This window comes from Ranitomeya variabilis, chromosome 2 (assembly GCF_051348905.1).
Source record: "Ranitomeya variabilis isolate aRanVar5 chromosome 2, aRanVar5.hap1, whole genome shotgun sequence".
NCBI classification, from domain to species: domain Eukaryota; kingdom Metazoa; phylum Chordata; class Amphibia; order Anura; family Dendrobatidae; genus Ranitomeya; species Ranitomeya variabilis.
The window spans coordinates 214,445,021-214,469,184 of NC_135233.1; the positions used below are offsets into that span (position 1 = coordinate 214,445,021).

The following is a 24,164-nucleotide window of genomic DNA, read 5'->3' on the forward strand; positions in this document are numbered from 1 at the left end:
GAATCCCGCATCGCTGATTGGTCTCGGCAGCTGCCTGTCATGGCTGCTGCGACCAATCAGCGACGGCCAAAGTCCGATTAGTCCCTCCCTACTCCCCTGCAGTCAGTGCCCGGCGCCCGCTCCATAATCCCCTCCAGTCACCGCTCACACAGGGTTAATGGCAGCGGTAACGGGCCGCGGTGTAACACACTCTGTTACCGCTATTAACCCTTTGTGTCCCCAACTATTTACTATTGATGCTGCTTATGCAGCATCAATAGTAAAAATATGTCATGTTACAAATAATTTAAAAAAAAACAAAAAACCTGCTATTCTCACCATCCGCCGCCTTTCCCGCTCCTTGCGACGCTCCAGTGACCGCTCCATGCAAACGGCAGGTTCCGGTGGCAAGGATGGTATGCGAGAAGGACCTGCCATGATGTCATGGTCATGTGACCGCGACGTCATCACAGGTCCTGTGCTCATACCAACCCTGGGACCGGAAGCTGCCGCGTGCACCGCACACAGGGGCAGGACTTTAACGGGCCTTCGGAAGGTAAATATATGTTTATTTTTTATTTTAAGTCTGTATACTACGTGGCTCTGTGCTGTATACTCCGTCGCTGTGCAATATACTACGTGGCTGGGCAATATACTACGTGGCTGGGCAATATACTACGTGGCTGGGCAATATACTACGTGCCTGGGCAATATACTACGTGGCTGGGCAATATACTACGTGGCTGGGCAATACACTACGTGGCTGGGCAATATACTACGTGGCTGGGCAATACACTACGTGGCTGGGCAATATACTACGTGGCTGGGCAATACACTACGTGGCTGGGCAATATACTACGTGGCTGGGCTATATACTACGTGGCTGGGCAATACACTACGTGGCTGGGCAATATACTACGTGGCTGGGCAATACACTACATGGTTCTGTGCTGTATACTCCGTCGCTGTGCAATATACTACATGGCTGGGCAATATACTACGTGACTGGGCAATATACTACGTGGCTGGGCAATATACTACGTGGCTGGGCAATATACTATGTGGCTGGGCAATACACTACATGGCTCTGTGCTGTATACTCCGTCGCTGTGCAATATACTACATGGCTGGGCAATATACTACGTGGCTGGGGAATATACTACGTGGCTGGGGAATATACTATGTGGCTGGCAATATACTACGTGGCTGGGCAATATATACGTGACTGGGCAATACACTACGTGGGCTGTGCAATATACTACGTGACTGGGCAATATACTATGTGGCTGGGCAATATACTACGTAACTGGGCAATATACTACGTAACTGGGCAATATACTACGTGACTGGGCAATATACTACGTAACTGGGCAATATACTACGTGACTGGGCAATATACTACGTGGCTGGGCAATATACTACGTGACTGGGCAATATACTACGTGACTGGGCAATATACTACGTGACTGGGCAATATACTATGTGGCTAGGCAATATACTATGTGGCTGGGCAATATACTACGTAACTGGGCAATATACTACGTGACTGGGCAATATACTACGTGACTGGGCAATATACTACGTGACTGGGCAATATACTACGTGGCTGGGCAATATACTACGTGACTGGGCAATATACTACATGGCTGGGCAATATACTACGTGGCTGGGGAATATACTACGTGGCTGGGGAATATACTATGTGGCTGGCAATATACTACGTGGCTGGGCAATATATACGTGACTGGGCAATATACTACGTGGGCTGTGCAATATACTACGTGACTGGGCAATATACTATGTGGCTGGGCAATATACTACGTAACTGGGCAATATACTACGTGACTGGGCAATATACTACGTAACTGGGCAATATACTACGTGACTGGGCAATATACTACGTGGCTGGGCAATATACTACGTGACTGGGCAATATACTACGTGACTGGGCAATATACTATGTGGCTGGGCAATATACTACGTAACTGGGCAATATACTACGTGACTGGGCAATATACTACGTAACTGGGCAATATACTACGTGACTGGGCAATATACTACGTAACTGGGCAATATACTATGTAACTGGGCAATATACTACGTGACTGGGCAATATACTACGTGGCTGGGCAATATACTACGTGACTGGGCAATATACTACGTGACTGGGCAATATACTATGTGGCTGGGCAATATACTACGTAACTGGGCAATATACTACGTGACTGGGCAATATACTATGTGGCTGGGCAATATACTACGTAACTGGGCAATATACTACGTGACTGGGCAATATACTACGTGGCTGGGCAATATACTACGTGACTGGGCAATATACTACGTGGACATGCATATTCTAGAATACCCGATGCGTTAGAATCGGGCCACCATCTAGTGGTATATAATTATACATTGCATGTGAATTATCTAGATTACATGGTATATAATGATACATTACATGCACATTTCCTATTTTGCATGCAGATTACTAGACATTACAAAGTTTCCTACTGCACCAAACTCACCCAAACTCCTGACAAGTTTGTGCAATCCTCTCCTCCATGTCTCCTCCTGCAGGACTACACACACACGGTACCTGACCTCTATGTGAACCTCTATATTGCAACATTTTGGCAGCATTTTAACCCTGCCACTTCTAACTCTGAGACACCTCTGGGAGAGCTGCAGTAGCCTCTGGCAGGACACTGTGACATGGTTTTCCTTGCTTGTATCCACCACCAGGGGGAGCACATTGCACACAGTTGTACAGCGAGCATTGAGTTTTGTTATACTCATCTACGTGCAGTGAGCGCCCTCTTGTGGCAGCTATAGTTTTATTACTCTGACAGCGCCCTCTGGCAATCTTCCAGCAATGCATGTAAATTAGTTCTGATATGATAAATAAGAAAATACATCTGTGATTTTAAAATCCATATCAGGTTCATTATTGGCACAAATTCTTCACAAATCGGCATTCGCTTAGCCTTAGGCTAATCTGCGTGATGATCCACTGGCCAAGATGGGCAAGAGATATGAAGAATCTCAGCTGCCACAGATCTGTTACAGCTTTCACATTTGTGTCCAAGCAAAAAAACAAACAAAACAAAGTTCTTTCCCTTTGATGGAATACTAAAAGCTGGCTGTTGAGTTTAGAGGAATGGCGCTGGTGCGGACGTAAGTGGGCAATGCACAGAAGTACAAAGCCCACCATAAGGGGTAAGTGGTGGCGGAGTGTGGCATACAGGGATATCTTCATGGAGTAGCTGATAGGGATAGTCCTATCTGGTAATGTTAAAATTGTACGAGATAATTGTGTCTGTGTTCACATGTTGCATTTTTGCTGCATTTTTGTCACTCTTGGCAGCAAAGAAGTGGCTTAGGAAATGCAGGTTTTGCTGAGTTTTTGCTGCGTTTTTATGCTACAGTTTTATTGTGCATGCTGATAAAGGCAGAGGCACTATTATACTCACATTTATCTATTATTCATTTACTTGAAAGTATTAAAACTATTATGATAATATAAAAAAAAGTTATTTAACATCTTTCAGAGAGGGGGATAGTGATCACATCAGTCCAACTTGTAAGAAAGTAAAATTCAGGCATTCAAGACTAGGTCTAGGGTTGAGCGAAACAGATCTGACAAATTCAAAAATCGCCGACTTTCGGCAAAGTCGGGTTTCATGAAACCCGACCCGATCCCAGTGTGGGATCGGCCATGAGGTCGGCGATCTTCGCGCCAAAGTCGCGTTTCATACTACGCTTTCAGCGCCATTTCTCAGCCAATGAAGGAGGACGCAGAGTGTGGGCAGCGTGATGACAGAGGTCTCGGTTCCCACCATCTTAGAGAAGGGCATGACAGTGATTGGCTTGCTTTCTGCGGCGTCACAGGGGCTATAAAGGGGCGTGCACGCCGACCGCCATCTTACTTCTGCCGATCTTAGCATAGGGAGAGGTTGCTGCAGCTTCATCAGAAGAAGGGATATAGTTAGGGAGGGAAGATTAACCCCCAAACTGCTTGTGCTGTAGCGATTTCCACTGTCCAACACCACCTTTTTTGCAGGGACAGTGGAGGCTATATTTTTGTGCATCAGCTCTGTAGCTTATTAGGCTGCCTTATAAGGCTCCCTGATAGCTGCATTGCTGTTTGCACGCTGCTGTGCAAACAACTGCTTTTTTAAAAGCAAAAATCCTGTTGCTCCTTTCTGCGCAGTTATCTTGTTTATTTGTCCACACTTTTGTGTGCAGCAGTCCTTTTTATTGCTTCATACTTGTCCTGAGATCATTGTAGGGAGATTGAAATTGTACTACAGTCCTTGTATTTTTTCATATATCTTCCAGCCACTTTCTGCCACTTACATTGTGTTGTGTTATAAACTGGGCCTGAGATTTGGTTCAGTCTCCCAAAAAAAAAAAAAGTGAGACTCAAATTCTCACAAAGTGGATATACTTCAGTACTGTTAGTTTGTCGTATATCAGCCAGCCACTTTCTGCCACTTACATTGTGTTGTGTTATACACTGGCCCTGAGTTTAGGTTCAGTCTCCCAAAAAAAAAGGGAGATTTAAATTCTCAACAAGTTTATATACACCTTCTACCTTGTTTTACAGTACCATATAATGGTTGTTATTTTGGTTAGATTTTCCAAAAAACTGAGGAAGTTTGGTGGAAGAGCCCGTGGGCGGTGGTTGCCAGCTGGTTCTGATGGTGGTGGTGGTGGAGCATCTGGTTGTAGTGGGAAAAGCAAAATAGCACCTAAGGCTGGAGGTGTTGAGCCAGCGTCATCGTCTGGCTACACAAGGCCTTGAAGGCTCCCTTATCTGGGAGTAGGAAAGCAGCTTTTAAAGCCGAAGCATCTGGAAAAAGTTTTGGCTTTCCTTGCTGACTCAGCCTCTAGCTCTTTCGCCTCCTCTTCAGAAAGTTTAAAATATAAAAGCAGCGAGTCGTCAGTGGATGCTCCCGGTCAGGAACAAGACGTTTCCTTGTGTCCTTCACCTAAACCAAAAGTGAAGGATGCGTCAGGCGACACTACAGGTTACTCCATGGAGCTCTTTACACATACCGTGCCTGGGTTAGAAAGGGAAATTGTTAACTGCCCATTACAAGATGAATCGGACATGGAGTGCACTGATGCACAGCCACAGCTAGATTATTATGCTGTTCCATTGACTCAGATCACTACATTGCCCTCGCAGTATACTGAGCCAGAATCTGACCCTGATGAGACTATGGTGCCCCGTCCCGAACGCTATAGCACCGGCTTACACGGTGACACAAAGAAAGGTGCACATGACATTGAAGAGGAGGTGATAATGACCCAGTTGTTGACCCAGATTGGCAGCCATTGGGGGAAGAGGGTGCCGCTGCCAGTAGCTCAGAAGCGGAGGAGGATGATCCGCAGCAGCCATCTACATCGCAACAGCAGTCATCTGGCAGGCCCGTATCAGGACAAAAATGTTTGTCAAAAACAAAAACAGTTTTAGGACAGCGTGGCCATCCGGTGAAAGTAGCACAGCGTGCAATGCCTGAAAAGGTATTCCATAGTAGGAAGAGTGCAGTGTGGCAATTTTTTAACCAAGATCCGAATGATCAGTCAAAAGTTATCTGTAAGAAATGCTCAAAGACCTTTAGCAGAGGTAAGAATCTTCAAAATTGAAATACAACGTGCATGCGTAGACATTTAACCAGCATGCACTTGCAAGCCTGGACTAACTACCAAAACGTCCCGTACCGTTGGTGCACCTGCTCAGAATGAAGGTAGTTAGCAACGCTACATTGCTTCCCTCACTGTAAGCCCACCGGTTAGGACACCACCAGCAGCAAATGTGGAGGTATCGTCGCAAGGCCAAAGCAGTCAGGGAATCACAAGGTTATTGGTAGGAAACACTGTATGTAGGCCAACATCAAGAATACCATCACCAACCCTCTCTCAATCTGCCATGTCCACCACCACCACCACTAGTTCCACCATATGCAGCTCTCCAGTCCAGCTCACCCTACAAAAGACTCTTGTTAGGAAAAGAAAGTACTCATCCTCTCATCCGCGTACACAAGGTTTGAACGCCCACATTGCTATACTAATCTCGTTAGAGATGATGCCCTACCGGTTGGTTGAAAGCGAAGCTTTCAAAGACCTGATGGCCAGTACCACGCTATGATCTACCCAGTCGGCACTTCTTTGCGAAAAAAGCCATCCCAGCCCTCCACCAGCATATCAAAGACTGCATTGTCCATGCACTGAGGCAATCGGTCAGTGGAAAGGTGCACCTCACAACAGATGCATAGACCAGTAGGCATGGCCAGGGACGTTACGTGTCCATCACGGCGCACTGGGTTAATGTGGATGCAGGGTCCACAGGGGACAGCCATAGTGGGACAGTTCTGCCTAGCCCACGGTCTAGGAAACAGTTGGCTGTAGGCATTCGCCACCCCTCCTCCTCCTCCAGAAGCGAAAGCTCGTCCACAGAGCGCAGTCGCACGACCACTCCATCCGCAGCTGTCAGTGTTGCACACGAGGTGTCCCATTATCGAACAGCTAGTGGTAAGCGTCAGCAGGCTGTGTTACAAATGAAGTGTTTGGCCGACAACAGACACACCGCGGAAGTACTGGCCGAGTACTTGCAGCAAGAAACTCAGTCATGGCTGGGCAGTGTACATCTTGAGGCAGGCAAGGTAGTCAGTGATAACGGAAGGAATTTTATGGCTGCCATAGCCCTTTCAGAACTGAAACACATACCTTGCCTGGCTCACACCTTGAACCTGGTGGTGCAGTGCTTCCTCAAAAATTATCCGGGGTTACCAGCCCTGCTCCTGAAGGTGCGAAGACTTTGCTCGCACATTCGCCGGTTGCCCGTACACTCCAGCCGTATGCTGAACCATCAGCGATTGCTGAATCTTCCCCAGCACCGCCAAATAATCGACGTTGCAACAAGGTGGAACTCCACACTGCACATGCTTCAGAGGCTGTGCGAACAGAGGCGTGCTGTAATTAATTTGTGGGAGGATACACATACACGGGCAGGCACTTGGATGGCAGACATGGAGTTGTCTGGTGTGCAGTGGTCGAAGCTACAAGACCTCTGTCAAGTCCTTCAGTGTTTTGAGGAATGCACACGGCTGGTAAGTGCAGACGACGCCATCATAAGCATGAGCATCCCACTAATGCGTCTGCTGATGCAAAGTTTGACGCACATTAAGGAGCAGGCGTCTGCAGCCGAAGAGGAGGGAAGCCTTGATGACAGTCAGCCATTGTCTGCTCAGGGAACTCTCCTGGACGAGGTGGCGGAGGAGGAGGAGGAGGATGATGGGGATGAATATTTATGGGAGGAGGATGCTTCTCAGGGGGCAATAGAAACTGGTGGCGTTGCAAGGTCAGGTACAGGGTTTTTGCGGGACACAAGTGATGTTGATTTGCAAGAAAGTGCTCCTCAACCCAGCACAAGCAGTGAATTGACACCTGGAGCATTGGCCCACATGGCTGAGTATAAAGGAAAATTACAAAATATCATGCCACATGAGAACCTTGAGCAAATATTGGCTACCAAATAAGCAACTCTTGTAGACCGTTTGGTTCAGGCATTCCCAGCACACAGCGGCGGTGATGGTTCTCACACGAGCCGTAGGGGGCAACATGGCAGAGGTGTTAGAGGTGCACAAATCCGAAGAGGCGTTGAACAGAGGGGTTTTATGACCAGGTTGTGGAGTGATTTCGCAATGACCGCTGACACGACAGGTACTGCTGCATAGATTCAAAGTGACAGGAGACAGCATTTGTCCAATATGGTTACGAACTACTTTTCCTCCCTTATCGATGTTCTCCCTCACAGGTCATTCCCCTTTGATTACTGGGCATCTAAAATAGACACCTGGCCTGAATTGGCAGAATATCCATTACAGGAGCTCGCTTGCCCTGCTGCTAGTGTCCTATCAGAAAGAGTCTTCAGTGCTGCTGGTTCAATACTGACCGAAAAAAGGACATGTCTGGCTATCCAAAATGTTGATGATCTAACCTTCATTAAAATGAACCAATCATGGATTTCAAATTATTTGGCCCCACCTTCCCCTGCTGACACGTAGCTTGCCTGAAAAATGTCTTGCTTTTGGCCTCCTCTTACTGACTTCTCCAATTCCTCCATTTGCAGCTGCTGAATGTCCACCATAGGCCAATTTTATACCTCCCTAAATGGGCTGACTCCCCCCACAGGGCCGTGGTCACCACCTGGCGCAAGCACCCGTTCGAGTGCCGTTTGCCTGGACAGGTGGGTGGGCCCACTCTTGGGCGACGGCACTGGCACAGGGTGCCTCATAGTACAATGAAGTGTCTCTGACGGTGGTGGTGCACAACCAACGTCAGACACACAGTCGTAATATGAGGGTCCCTGTGTCAGTACCGCCGCCCACGAGAGAGTGTATCCCCCCAGCTCGAACACTGCTCTACCACTTGCAATACTTACCTCTCCCTGCTCCACCACAGTGTAGTCTGTCTGTGCTGTTAAATCCTTCAATGGCACTGCCAATACAAATTTGTTGAAATGATAGATGATAGTTAAAATATAAAGGGGCCCTGGCCTCCATTTAGACCAGTTAATACTTTGCGCCTACTACCACTGTCTGCTACTCAGCAGAGGAGCCCACCCCTGTACCTAGCTATGCCACCTGTTTATTTATGAACAATTTTTTGGCAGACATTTAGCCCACTTTATTATTTGGGCCTACTAACTGTGTCTGCCGCTCATTACAGTTTTCCTCCACTGAACAAAGCAATGCCGCCTGTTTAGTCCTGTTACCACATTTGAACTGCATTTAGCCTACTTTATTATTTGGGCCTACTAACTGTGTCTGCCACTCATTACAGTTTTCCTCCACTGAACAAAGCAATGCCTCCTGTTTAGTCCTGTTACCAATTTTGAACTGCATTTAGCCTACTTTATTATTTGGGCCTACTAACTGAGTCTGCCACTCCTTAAAGTTGTCCTCCACTAAACAAAGCAATGCCGCCTGTTTAGTCCTGTTTCCAATTTTGAACTGCATTTAGCCTACTTTATTATTTGGGCCTATATCTGTGTTTCCTCCTCATCCTGCCCATTGCCCAGCCACTGCTAGATGAGTCTGCTGGTACATTGACCCAGACCACTACATTCTCCTTGCACTCTACACAGCCAGAATCTGACCCTGCTGAAAGTGAGGTTCCCCTTCCCGCATACTATACCACCTTACACGGGGACAAAAAGGAAGGTGCAGATGAAAGTGCAGGTTCCTTCGTCAGGTGGGGGGGCATACTCGTTGGCGATGTCTCTGGCACAGGGCCCCTCATAGTACGCAAAAGTGTCTCTGCCAGTGGTAGGCGCCACCCACCGTGAAACACACCGCCGTACTATGAGGGGCCCTGTGCCAGTGCCAACGAGTGGGCCCCCCCTGCTTGCTCAGGATCACAGCACTTGCAAAGTTGAAATACTTACCTCTCCCTGCTCCAGCGCCGTGACGTATTCCGCGTTTCCTGGGCCCACGAAAATCTTGAGCCAGCCCTACCCCCCCACAACTTTAGCCAAATGACCCCCAGTTTTCAATGCCTAACTATTATTATAAAGTAAATTAAGATTGACAAGCTTCAGTTATAAGAATTGATGTTTTTGGCATTAAAATGGGCACTGTAGATGTTTTCCTGTCCTCCACTCACTGCTGACTTTGATTCCCCATTGACTTGCATTGGGCTTCGTGTCTCAGTCGGCCCGACTTTTCGCAATAATCAGCCGATTTCACCCGACCCGACTTTTGACAAAGTCGGGTTTCGCGAAACCCGACTCGATCTGAAAAAAGTAAAAGTCGCTCAACTCTACTCAGGTCCCAGAGTAGTCTGGAAAGCTTGCAATTTGTTACCATCTTTTCAGTTAAACACTATCAACCACTGAGGACTCTCATATCTTACTATTTTTTATCTACTGGCTAATACGGTACAAAGATATATATCTTTCCTGTATGAAATATCTAGAAATTCATTCTGACTGTCAGTCACTGAGTATGACTGCCCCCTGGACTCCTAAGCCGAATATGAGCAGGGTAATAGATCTATAAAAATACACGTTATCCTTATTTCCACAAATTGATACATTCAGCTTCTTTTGCTTTAGATCACATAGATTGTACAACATTTCCTCATTGACAAGATGCCCCTCTGAAAAATTAAAATGTTATTACAGAATGGTTTGCCTCCAGCATGTCCACCTCCAGTAGCGTATACCCTGAAAAATGACGCACGACAGACATCACATTCACTCTGCCATCACAATTATAGTCTATGGCCCCATCAGCGCATATGTCTGCATACTGTTTTGTGCATGAATATAAACCATAAAGAGAACCATTTATAGTCGGTACCACATAGCCCAATCATCAAGTGGATTGGCTTAACAGCACACAAAAGTAGGACATTCCTCTATACAGCCAAGATATATGAAAAAAAAATGGAGTTCTAAGTCCACAAAATACTTAAAAAAGTATAACTTTAATTAGATACATAATAAATACAAAAACATCATCAAAAAATAGTCATAATGTACATAAGTAAGTAAGAGAGACACAAAACAGCAAGGGATCAGGTATGTGGTGGCTCATGTGTCCCAGCTGAGACGAACAGGGGTATTGGATAAAGTGCTAGTGCTTATAAGTTTAACCCCTTTACCCCCAAGGGTGATTTGCACGTTAATGACCGAGCCAATTTTTACAATTCTGACCACTGTCCCTTTATGAGGTTATAACTCTGGAACGCTTCAATGGATCCTTATGATTCTGACATTGTTTTCTCGTGACATATTGTACTTCACGATAGTGGCAAAATTTCTTTGATATTACCTGCATTTACTTGTGAAAAAAATGGAAATTTGGCGAAAATTTAGAAAATTTCGCAATTTTCCAAATTTGAATTTTTATGCCCTGAAATCACAGAGATATGTCACACAAAATACTTAGTAAGTAACATTTCCCACATGTCTACTTTACATCAGCACAATTTTGGAACCAACATTTTTTTTTGTTAGGGAGTTATAAGGGTTAAAAGTTGACCAGCAATTTCTCATTTTTACTCCACCATTTATTTTAGGGACCACATCACATTTGAAGTCAGTTTGAGGGGACTATATGATAGAAAATAACCAAGTGTGACACCATTCTAAAAACTGCACATCTCAAGGTACTCAAAACCACATTCAAGAAGTTTATTAACCCTTCAGGTGTTTCACAGGAATTTTTGGAATGTTTAAAAAAAAATTAACATTTCACTTTTTTCACAAAAAATTTACTTCAGCTCTAATTTGTTTTATTTTACCAAGGGTAACAGGAGAAATTGGACCCCAAAAGTTGTTGTGCAATTTGTCCTGAGTACGCTGATACCCAATATGTGGGGGAAACCACCGTTTGGGCGCATGGCCGAGCTCGGAAGGGAAGGCGCGCCGTTTGGAATGCAGACTTAGATGGATTGGTCTGCAGGCGTCACGTTGCATTTGCAGAGCCCCTAATGTACCTAAACAGTAGAAATCCCCCACAAGAGACCCCATATTGGAAACTAGACCCCCCAAGGAACTTATCTAGATGTGTTGTGAGAGCTTTGAACTCCCAAGTGTTTCACTACAGTTTATAACACAGAGCCGTGAAAATAAAAAAGCTTTTTTTTCCCACAAAAATTATTTTTTAGCCCCCGGTTTTGTATTTTCACAAGGGTAACAGGAGAAATTGGACCCCAAAAGTTGTTGTCCAATTTGTCCTGAGTATGCTGATACCCCATATGTTGGGGTAAACCCCTGTTTGGGCGCACGGGAGAGCTCAGAAGGGAAGGAGCACTGTTTTACTTTTTCAACGCAGAATTGGCTGGAATTGAGATCAGACGCCATGTCGCGTTTGGAGAGTGTGAAGAAACCAGATTGTATCTTAATTTCCCAGACAACCATGTTTTGCAAAAACAAAAGAACTGGCTTTTTATCTGTATATTGGCTTGTGAATTTAAGTGTTTATGTCTGGTGGGTCAAGAATACAGACTTGCCCACTGATATACTATCTAACATACTGTGTAAAGGTACCGTCACACTGAGCGACGCTGCGGCGATATAGACAACGAGCCGACCTAAACTAGATCGCTGGAGTGTCGCTGTTTAGGTCGCTGTAGAGACGTCAAACACAGCAACTCCAGAACGATGCAGGAGCGATCCAGTGACGTAACGGCGACTCACTTCTCGTTCTCGCTGGTTGTTAGCTCCATTACATCCATTGTTAGCGTCATTGCTTTTGATGTCAAACATGATGATACACGCCGACCTGGTGACGAAATAAAGTTCTGGACTTCTAGCTCCGACCAGCGATGGCACAGCGGGATCCAGATCGCTGCTGCGTGTCAAACACAACGAGATCGCTATCCAGGACGCTGCAACATCACGGATCGTCGTCGTTCTCTTTGCAAAGTTGCTGAGTGTGATGGTACCGTAAAGGTGACGTCACCGCTGTGCTCTGCTTTACTGCCGGCGCTGACACATTCAGTGCAGGAAGCTCTGAGCAGCAGCGCGTAACCCTGTGGACGCCGGGGGACGTGACAGACATCAGAATGTGAGTATGTAGTGTTTTTTTTTTTACTCTTACAATGGTAACCAGGGTAAATATCGGGTTACTAAGCGCGGCCCTGCACTTAGTAACCCGATGTTTACCCTGGTTACCCGGGTGCTGCAGGGGGACTTCGGCATCGTTGAAGACAGTTTCAGCGATGCCGAAGTCGTTCCCCTGATCGTTGGTCGCTGGAGAGAGCTGTCTGTGTGACAGCTCCCCAGCGACCACACAACGACTTACCAACGATCGCGGCCAGGTCTTATCGCTGGTCGTGATCGTTGGTAAGTCGTTTAGTGTAACGGTACCTTAAAGGTACCGTCACATTAAGCGACGCTGCAGTGATATCGACAACGATGCCGATCGCTGCAGCGTCGCTGTTTGGTCGCTGGTGAGCTGTCACACAGACAGCTCTCCAGCGACCAACGATGCCGAAGTCCCCGGGTAACCCGATGTTTACCCTGGTTACCAGTGTAAATGTAAAAAAAACCAAACACTACATACTTACATTGCCGTGTCTGTCGCGTCCCTCGCCTTCAGCTTCCCTGCACTGTGTAAGCGCCGGCCCTAAAGCACAGCGGTGACGTCACTGCTGTGCTTTGCTTTACGGCCGGCACTGACACATTCAGTGCAGGAAGCTCTGAGCAGCAGCGCAGACGCCGAGGGACGTGACAGACATCAGAGGGTGAGTATGTAGTGTTTTTTTTTTACTTTTACAATGGTAACCAGGGTAAATATCGGGTTACTAAGCGCGGCCCTGCGCTTAGTAACCCGATATTTACCCTGGTTACCATTGTAAAACATTGCTGGCATCGTTGCTTTTGCTGTCAAACATGACGATACACGCCGATCTGACGACCAAATAAAGTTCTGGACTTTCAGCAACGACCAACGATATCACAGCAGGATCCTGATCGCTGCTGCGTGTCAAACACAACGATATCGCTATCCAGGACGCTGCAACGTCACGGATCGCTAGCGATATCGTTTAGTGTGAAGGTACCTTTAAGGTACCGTCACACTAAACGATATCGCTAGCGATCCGTGACGTTGCAGCGTCCTCACTAGCGATATCGTTTAGTTTGACACGCAGCAGCGATCAGGATCCTGCTGTGATGTCGTTGGTCGCTGAATAAAGTCCAGAACTTTATTTGGTCGTCCGATCGCCGTGTATCGTTGTGTTTGACACCAAAAGCAACGATACCAGCGATGTTTTACACTGGTAACCAGGGTAAACATCGGGTTACCAAGCGCAGGGCCGCGCTTAGTAACCCGATGTTTACCCTGGTTACCAGCGTAAAAGTAAAAAAAACAAACAGTACATACTCACCCAGCGTCATACCTCCCCCAGCGTCTGCTTCCTGACACTGACTGAGCGCCGGCCCTAAAGTGAAAGTGAAAGCCGCTGTGCTGTTAGGGCCGGAGCTCAGTCAGTGTCAGGAAGCAGAAGCTGGGGGACTCTGGGTGAGTATGTACTGTTTGTTTTTTTTACTTTTACGCTGGTAACCAGGGTAAACATCGGGTTACTAAGCGCGGCCCTGCGCTTAGCAACCCGATGTTTACCCTGGTTACCCGGGGACCTCGGCATCGTTGGTCACTGGAGAGCGGTCTGTATGACAGCTCTCCAGCGATCAAACAGCGACGCTGCAGCGATCGGCATCGTTGTCGCTATCGCTGCAGCGTCGCTTAATGTGACGGTACCTTTAGTCTGTAATAGTGACTGTACATTGAGTGGGTTAAGCTTTGTTTATTGATGTGTGCTTATATGCTAATAGTGCTACTTAATCCCATCACCATTGTTTACCTTATCTTGATGCTGGACTGAAAGACCCTGGGTAAAGCCCCCGTCACACTAAAGGTACCGTCACATTAAGCGACGCTGCAGCGATAGCGACAGCGATGCCGATCGCTGCAGCGTCGCTGTTTGGTCGCTGGAGAGCTGTCACACAGACCGCTCTCCAGCGACCAACGATGCCGAGGTCCCCGGGTAACCAGGGTAAGCATCGGGTTGCTAAGCGCAGGGCCGCGCTTAGTAACCCGATGTTTACCCTGGTTACCAGCGTAAAAGTTAAAAAAACAAACAGCACATACTCACCAGCGGGTCCCCCAGTTTCTGCTTCCTGACACTGACTGAGCTCCGGCCCTAACAGCACAGCGGTGACGTCACCGCTGTGCTTTCACTTTCAGTTTAGGGCCGGCGCTCAGTCAGTGTCAGGAAGCAGAGGCTGGGGGACGCGCTGGTGAGTATGTGCTGTTTGTTTTTTTAACTTTTACGCTGGTAACCAGGGTAAACATCGGGTTACTAAGCGCGGCCCTGGTTACCAGTGTAAAATATCGCTGGTATCCTTGCTTTTGCTGTCAAACACGGCGATACACGGCGACCTAGCGACCAAATAAAGTGCAGACCTTCTAGCAGCGACCAGCAATTTCACAGCGGGATCCAGATCGCTGCTGCGTGTCAAATACAGCGATATCGCTATCCAGGTCGCTGCAACGTCACGGATCGCTGGCGATATCGCCTAGTGTGACGGTACCTTAAGGGTACCGTCACACAGTGGCATTTTTATCGCTACGACGGCACGATTCGTGACGTTCTAGCGATATCGTTACGATCTCGCAGTGTCTGACACGCTACTGCGATCAGGCACCCAGCTGAGAATCGTACGTCGTAGCACATCGTTTGAAACTTTCTTTCGTCGCTGGATCTCCCGCTGTCATCGCTGGATCGTTGTGTGTGACAGCGATCCAGCGATGCATTCGCTGGTAACCAGGGTAAACATCGGGTTACTAAGCGCAGGGCCGCGCTTAGTAACCCGATGTTTACCGTGGTTACCAGCGTAAAAGTAAAAAAAAAAACAGTACATACTCACCATCTGATGTCCGTCAGGTCCCTTGCCGTCTGCTTCCTGCTCTGACTGAGATCCGGCCGGAAAGTGAGAGCAGATCACAGCGGTGACGTCGCCGCTGCGCTCTGCTCTCACTGTACGCTGGAGCGATAATCATACGACGCTGCGACGTCACGAATCGTGCCGTCGTAGCGATGTAAATGGTACTGTGTGACGGTACCCTAAGCGAGGTCGCTAGCGAGATCGCTGCTGAGTCACAAGTTTTGTGACGCAACAGCGACCTCAGTGTGAAGAGCAGAACAAAAATGGTTACCTCAATGAACCACAAAAAAGAATTTGTGATAAATATTGACCTGTCCATTCAAGGACATTTTAGCTATAGTATGAAATCCTGTTTTTCTTGTCTGTGGAATTGCCTTTGTACTGTTTGTTTGTGAAACTGCCACTCAGGCTTTTGTTTGTAGTGAAACTATCACATAGACGAAACTGTTTTTTCTTTCTTTCCTGTTTTGTCTTTTTGTTTAAACATGCAAAACTTGTATAACCACTGAACCTACCGATACAACTATATAAAGAAGGGATAGCACCTTGAAGGCAGGCGTGCTTCAGTGACTTCCCAGTGATACACTATACAAGACGTGTCTTGTGTATTATTTCTGGTGATTCCCCACTTCCAAAGGCTGCTCCAACTGAGTGTGATCCTGACATTTCCTGGCGCCCGAACAGGGACCCGAGGTCTGTGTATTCCTTCAAGAACACCGGCAGAATACGAACGAAAAGAGAATCTGGGATAATGGACGGCAGATGAACAAAAACCTGGCCAGGTAAGAGACACTGTTAGATCTCTTATATCTGCCCTGCACTGTCCGTAAGATTTTCTGTGTCGTGTTCTTTAGTGGGTAGTTCTAGTAGAGGAGGATACCTATAGCTCGGGTTCTTGAACTATTTAGGAATTGATCACCTCACGGAGTACGGCATTGAATGAGAGTGAATGTGAATAAAAGGTGTGTGGAAGTTGGGAATAGCCCTATAAGCCGCCCAGGGTGTTGAAACAGAAGAAGTGACTGTCCCACTGGGCAACGTGGTTGCGTCCTTTCGGGGAGACCTCCGTGCCTATGTTCAATCTCTGATCCTGTCTTTGACAAAAACCTGGTGACGGATAAGTGTATGATAGTATGAGCCCAGGACAGATAAATTAGCCTGGGACAAGAATACGTTGTGTATGATAGTATGAGCCCAGGACAGATAAATTAGCCTGGGACAAGAATACGTTGTATGTTCTTTTTCTGTCTGGTTGCATTTGTGTTGTTTGCTATAGGTGTAGGAATCAGGATTTTCTTACATCAACACAGTTTAAACATCCCAGCTCCTTAGGAAGAAGGTAACGAGGTATTCTCATACCCAAACGCCACCTAGGGCAAGAAAAGACATCCTAGCTCCTTAGGAAGAAGGTAACGAGGTATTCTCATACCCAAACGCCACCTAGGGCAAGAAAGCTCAGGATAAGAAAATGGGGGATAAGCAAACAAAGTCGGAACCAGAAGAATTAGATATCTATACTATCATAAAGGAGAGAAGTGGTGAAGATGCCACTAAGGGGTTGAGAAAGATTTTTTAGTAAGTTTGGAGTTACTAGGGCAGAAGCTTTTAGTAAAAAACTATGGGAAGGAATTCAGGAAATAATCAGAGACAAGAAATGGATAGATCAGATCCAAGCATTGATCGATGTCTCTAGGGTAGCAGAAATGCTGTGGTCTGCCCTATTGGAACAAGCATGTGGACATGACAGCATGTGCATACAGAAACGGTCGGTCTTGAATAAATCAAGTAAACGACTACAAATGTTAGCTAAACTGATCTGTGTGTATGAGGAATCCCTGTGTAATGCAGATTCCCCAAATTTCCACTGCCAGTGTTGTGTGACTAATGTGCAGAGAGTGTGTGCCTTACAGACACAACTGGCAGAGAATGAACAGTATAATGTGGACAGAGAAAAGCAGATTGCTAGTCTTGAATCACAACTGCTGAAAATGAAAAATCATTGCGTTGATATGGAAGCCCAGCTGATTCAGTCTGGGGCTGAGATCAGAGCTGTGAAGGAAATGGCAGCAGCCAGTGATGCCATTGTTAATCAGTGCAGTGTGGAGCTGGATACTAGTTCCCAACTGATTACTAGTCTGAAAAATATCATCAATGATTTTTCAAATGTGGTGCCGGCCTTCTCTTTGTCTCTGAACACAAGGTCAGATCCCCGACCAATTGTGCCCTGTGCAGGGCAAAAAGGGGGGAGTGATGGAAAAGGTGATATATCAAATATTTTATCAAATTTTGATCCAATAATAAAAAGTAATGACAGATATGTGCTGTCTAAATTACAAAGAAAGTTCAAACGTGACATTGTTAAGAGTGCATCCTTAGTAATGGAAGAGTTTAAAAGTTCCAGACAGAGGGAGGTATGTTCTGTCCGGGCCCATAAATCAGGCATGGCCTGTGTTACATGTTATGCCTGTGCTGGCTCCGGCCATATTGCCAGGTACTGCAAATGGCCGGGTACGATGAAGGAGAGGAAATATTATTCTGTGAAATGTTTTAAATGTGGTCACTTTGGACATATTGCAAGGAACTGTTACTGCACAAGTAATTGTGAGGGGTTTAGCAATATTGTCAGGGAGCACAGGCATTTTCACAGACATAATGGCATTTTCTCTCAGTCTGTCCCAAGCCACGGGCAAACTCCTCAAAATGGCCAATTACAACCAGGGAGGATAGTGAGGTCTTGATGTAAACTCAGATTATAGAGTTTCTATCTGGTCTCTGGTCTTTCATTGTTTCTTTTGTTTTAGCTCCTTTTATTATTCTTCTATTTGCTAAGTTTGCTCTTTTGTTATTGAAATGAATTGTTAGACCAGTGTGGTTTAGGGTACCGTCACACAGTGAAATTTCCATCGCTGCGACGGCACGATTCGTGACGTCGCAGCGTCGTATGAATATCGCTCCAGCGTCGTAGACTGCGGTCACACTTTGCAATCACGGCGCTGGAGCGATGCCGAAGTCCCCGGGTAACCAGGGTAAACATCGGGTTACTAAGTGCAGGGCCGCGCTTAGTAACCCGATGTTTACCCTGGTTACCAGCGTTAACGTAAAAAAACCAAACAGTACATACTCACATTCCGGTGTCTGTCCCCGGCGTTCTGCTTTTCTCCACTGTGTAAGCACCATAGCCGGAAAGCAGAGCGGTGACGTCACCGCGTCACCGCTGTGCTCGCTTTCCGGCCGGCAGGCGCTCACACAGTGCAGAGAAGCTGAGACGCCGGGGACAGACACCGGAATGTAAGTATGTACTGTTTGTTTTTTTTACGTTTACGCTTGTAACCAGGGTAAACATCGGGTTACTAAGCGCGGCCCTGCGCTTAGTTACCCGATGTTTACCCTGGTTACAAGCGAACACATCGCTGGATCGCTGTCACACACAACGATCCAGCGATGTCAGCGGGTGATCAAGCGACGAAAGAAAGTTCCAAACGATGTGCTACGACGTACGATTCTCAGCAGGGTCCCTGATCGCTGCTGCGTGTCAGACACTGCGATATCGTAAGGATATCGCTAGAACGTCACGAATCGTACCGTCGTAGCGATGGAAATTTCACTGTGTGACGGTACCCTTAGGCAGAAGGGCCTTATCTGAGGTGCAATGTGATTGCAATGATAATAGGATTTGTTAGTTGTTGTTTTTTTTTTTGCTGTTTTCTATCAGACCCCCTGTGAAGTAAATGAGGTTATTTACTGGTACCTGTGGTTTTTAACTCCAGGTTTCTATAGAATTCATAATGATAAGAGTAACACAGATCACAGGATAATAGAGTCACATCCATGGATGCTCTGATTTGTTGCTTGAACTAAGATAGGTAGGGAAGTGTGTGTTCACCTAAGCTTTGAAGTTCAGCTGTAAAACTGACTTTGTTTGTTTGTTTTCCTGTGCATCTTAGATTAGATAAAGGGTGTTGTTACGTGAGCTAAGATAGGCGAGTAAGCATGGACAGATAACGGATGTACACGATGGAGTGTCATGTTATACAGTGTGCTGACCTTGAAGTTTGGACGGACAACATGGTTTCGTTCACCTGATGCAGGATACAACTAGAGTCAGTGTACCTTAGCTAAAAGTTTAGTTTTCCTAGGGTGTTAAGTAGCCGCAATTTCACTGTTATTAGATAAAGCTTCTGAGATTGTTCTTGATCACCCACTTCTAGTTCAGACCACTCATGATGTACATGGCATTCTTAACCAGGTCCAACCTAAACATATTTCAATGGCCAGACACCTCCGTCTCCAATGTTCCCTACTACTGCCGCCCAACATTTCCTTTGCCAGGATTCAGACTCTTAATCTCGCGTCTTTGCTCCCTTTAGAGTCTGAGGGGGGTACCATACCTAAGGAAACTGCACTCTCCAACTCCTTTGACCCATCAAAGTCAATGCATGATTGTGTACAATTAATGGAACAAGAGACTCAGGGCTTATGTAATGTACGTGACAAGCCACTCTGTAATGCTACATTTGAACTTTTCATAAATGGCAGTAGATATGCAGATATGAATGGACAATTTCATACAGGTTATGCGGTAGTAACTCAGCATGAAGTGCTGAAAGCAGAACCTCTCCCTGCTAATCAGTCTGCACAAGAAGCAGAACTTACGGCATTGGTTGAAGCTCTAAAAATAGCCAAAGATCAGACAGCAAACATATACACTGATTCTAGATATGCACATGGCATTATTTTCGATTTTGGCGTAATATGGAGAGCCAGAGGTTATATGACTGCTTCAGGCCAACCTGTTAAACATGCCTCCCTCATTAGACAGATTCTGGAGGCAGCACAAGAAACTAAAGAAATAGCGGTGATAAAGGTAGCTGCACATGTGAGACTCGACACCGAGGAAGCCAGGGGTAACGATAAAGCCGACAAGGCAGCAAAACAGGCAGCACGTAAACCCTTACATCATGCCCACACACTAGATAGCTCTGAAGATGATGAGGAGAGATTGAAGGAAGCTCAGAAACAGGTAGACGATGAAGAACGAGGGCAGTGGCAGAAAAAAGGGGCAGAAGATCAGCAAGGATTATGGAAAAAAGGAACTTTGTTGTGTTTACCCAGAGCCTGGTACCCCGCAGTGGCAAGTGACCTCCACCTACCCACGCATGTGTCGGCAAATGGTATGACGCTCAAGGTAAAAGAAAGGTGGTTGGCTCCAGGCTTTGGTAATTTTGCTCGGAACATGTGTGCTGCATGCGCTATATGCCTGGCACACAATCCAGGTCAGACCATTAAAACCCCAACCAAGCATCATGTAAGACCACTGTATCCCTTTCAAAGACTCCAGATCGACTACATCCAACTTCCTAGGTACAATGGATACGAATATGTGCTTGTGTGTGTGGACATGTTCTCAGGGTGGCCAGAGGCTTATCCAGTTCGTAAAGCCTCAGCAAAAACTACTGCCATTAAAATAGCACATGAACTGATACCCCGTTACGGCATGCCTGAGGTGATCGAGTCAGATAGGGGTACCCATTTTACTGGGGAAATATTCCAGAATGTTATGAAAATGTTGGGAGTAGAAAATCAGTTTCACACTCCGTATCACCCACAGAGTTCAGGTAAAGTGGAAAGATTAAATGGAACAATAAAATTAAAAATCCAGAAGGCCATGGCAGAAACAGGAAAGCCTTGGACCGAGTATCTACCACTTGCCCTGTATTCCATCCGAAACGCCCCAAGGGGGAAGGCTAAGCTGTCACCACATGAGATTCTTTTTGGTAGAGCAGCAAATTTGGGTTGTTATTTTCCACAACAACTGATGTTGAATACTGAGACTTTAACTGCTTATGTACAAGAATTACAAAAACGTTTAACTAAAGTGCATTCGCAAGTTTTTGCTTCCTTTCCAGATCCAGAAAATCTCGAAGGAGGCCACAAGTTGGAACCTGGTGATCAAGTCTACGTGAAAAGACACACCAGAAAGACTCTGGAACCGAGATTTGACGGACCTTTCCAAGTCCTGTTAACAACTCCAACAGCAGTCAAGCTTGAAGGAAAGACATCATGGATACATGCAAGCCATTGCAAAAAAGCAGTATAAGACTCATGATATTGATGTTAATAATGTTAACACAGATGTGGGATAAATTAGTTAGAGCCACGGATTATCTAGATGACCAGATTTGGGATATATTGGACATATTAAATACTAGTATAGCTGTACAGAATCAGCTTATAATAGTCACTAACCAACATACCCTGGTATTGGATTACCTAACTGCCTCACAAGGGGGTATGTGTCAAATCATCGGACCCACCTGCTGTCATTATATAGACCCGAATAGTACTATGAGTATGAGATTTAAATTAGAAGACGTACAACGACTCAGGGATCAGTATGACAAAGACAATGACCAAAATAAGGATAGCTGGTGGTCAGATACCTTTTCCTTTCTTAACCCGGCCAATTGGTTCAGGGGAATCGGTGGGTGGGTTATCGGGATTATGCAAAGCCTAATACATACAGTTATAGTTATTGTAATTATATATGTATTATTCAAGGTTGTACTCAAGGGTATCTCGGTATGCACAAATAAATTTTGTGTAATGGATGCGAGAATATAAAGTTTTTTTGTTGTAATATCACAAAAAGAATGACTAAAATGATCGTCTATATGACAAGGTTTTCAATGGAATATGTCAAAGGGGGGATTGTGAAGAGCAGAACAAAAATGGTTACCTCAATGAACCACAAAAAAGAATTTGTGATAAATATTGACCTGTCCATTCAAGGACATTTTAGCTATAGTATGAAATCCTGTTTTTCTTGTCTGTGGAATTGCCTTTGTACTGTTTGTTTGTGAAACTGCCACTTAGGCTTTTGTTTGTAGTGAAACTATCACATAGACGAAACTGTTTTTTCTTTCTTTCCTGTTTTGTCTTTTTGTTTAAACATGCAAAACTTGTATAACCACTGAACCTACCGATACAACTATATAAAGAAGGGATTGCACCTTGAAGGCAGGCGTGCTTCAGTGACTTCCCAGTGATACACTATACAAGACGTGTCTTGTGTATTATTTCTGGTGATTCCCCACTTCCAAAGGCTGCTCCGACTGAGTGTGATCCTGACATCAGTAGCGATCTCGCTATGTTTGACACGTAGCAGCGACCAGGCCCCTGCTGTGAGATCGCTGGTCGTGTCGGAATGGCCTGGACCTTTTTTTGATCGTTGAGGTCCCGCTGTCATCGTTGGATCGGTGTGTGTGACACGGAATCAGCGATGTCTTCACTGGTAACCAGGGTAAACATCGGGTTACTAAGCGCAGGGCCGCGCTTAGTAACCCAATGTTTACCCTGGTTACCATCGTACATGTAAAAAAAACCAAACACTACATACTCACATTCCGGTGTCCGTCAGGTCCCTTGCCGTCTGCTTCCCGCACTGACTGACTGCCGGCCGTTAAGTGAAAGCACAGCACAGCGGTGATGTCACCGCTCTGCTGTTAGGGCCGGCGCTCAGTCAGTGCAGGAAGCGGACGCCGGGGGACGCGAAGGTGAGTATGTACTGTTTGTTTTTTTACATTTTACACTGGTAACCAGGGTAAACATCGGGTTACTAAGCACGGCCCTGCGCTTAGCAACCCGATGTTTACCCTGGTTACCCGGGGACCTCGGCATCGTTGGTCGCTGGAGAGCTGTCTGTGTGACAGCTCCCCAGCGACCACACAGCGACTAAACAGCGACGCTGCAGCGATCGGCATCGTTGTCTGTATCGCTGCAGCGTCGCTAAGTGTGACGGGGCCTTAATTCTAAAAATAGCTTACATGCCTTGGGTATAAAATGACTCAGAGTTCACATCTTGAGAGTCTGAAGTAATACAGAGCTACCAGCCAGAGATTCTGCAAACCACCCAACAGACAAGATAAAGGACTGCAGCCAATTCATCATGGCACCATCACGAGGGACACTGATCTAGGATTCTATAGGATACAACCTAGGGGTTTTCGGCTCCGGTTGGAAGGACACAGATCTGATCCAGTGACCATCTCTGAACCATGGATATGTTTGGAGAAAGCCAGGGTTGGGACCCGCTGGTCGCCTGGTTCCATGGAGATGGTCAGATAAGCCAGGTGGTGACTCTCGTGTCAACTGGCTTTGGACCTTGTATGGACTCTATGGACAGTTCTTGGCCATCTCCCTATGCTTGTCATTACCCCTTCTCTGTGCGTTCATGCACAGATGGAGTAGCGACCCTGGGAGCTCTGACATCATGTCATCTGGCTTTGGACCTTGTATGGACTCTATGGACAGTTCCTGGTCATCTCCCTATGCTTGTCGTTACCCCTTCTCTGTGCGTTCATCCACAGATGGAGTAGCGACCCTGGGAGCTCTGACATCATGTCATACTGGAAATATGTGGAGATGCAGTGATATTTTATATGCGCCCATGTGACCCTGGGAGCTCTGACATCATGTCATACTGGAAATACGTGGAGACGCAGTGATATTTTATATGCGCCCATGTAACCAAACAATTCCAGTCATGGTGGGATTGTTATGTTTGCTATTGTGTGTTGTGGTTCAATAAAATATTACCACACTGTTTTACCTTAACCCTGTGTTGTCAGTGTAGTGTATTGCCCACGGGGAGATAGAGCGGGCGTTCAGTGGTATGAGCCGTGGTCCATGCAGTCTTGCTAAAGACAGCCGGGCCAGCGGA

At 46.2% G+C, this 24,164-nt stretch overlaps 1 protein-coding gene across 2 annotated transcripts in view; it reads right to left on the minus strand.

Moving 5' to 3' along the window:
• LOC143809250 (uncharacterized) overlaps positions 1 to 24,164 on the minus strand; it is a 121,705-nt gene that overhangs the window by 21,154 nt on the left and 76,387 nt on the right. Inside the window, exon 1 of one of the 2 annotated variants that reach the window (XM_077292365.1) lies at positions 2,505 to 2,669. The exons of the other annotated variant lie outside the window; for it this stretch is intronic. Within the exon in view, the coding sequence (XP_077148480.1) occupies positions 2,505 to 2,608 (104 nt within the window). The 5' untranslated portion in view covers positions 2,609 to 2,669. Of the gene's footprint in view, positions 1 to 2,504; positions 2,670 to 24,164 lie in introns of those variants that run through there. 2 annotated transcript variants of the gene reach the window in all.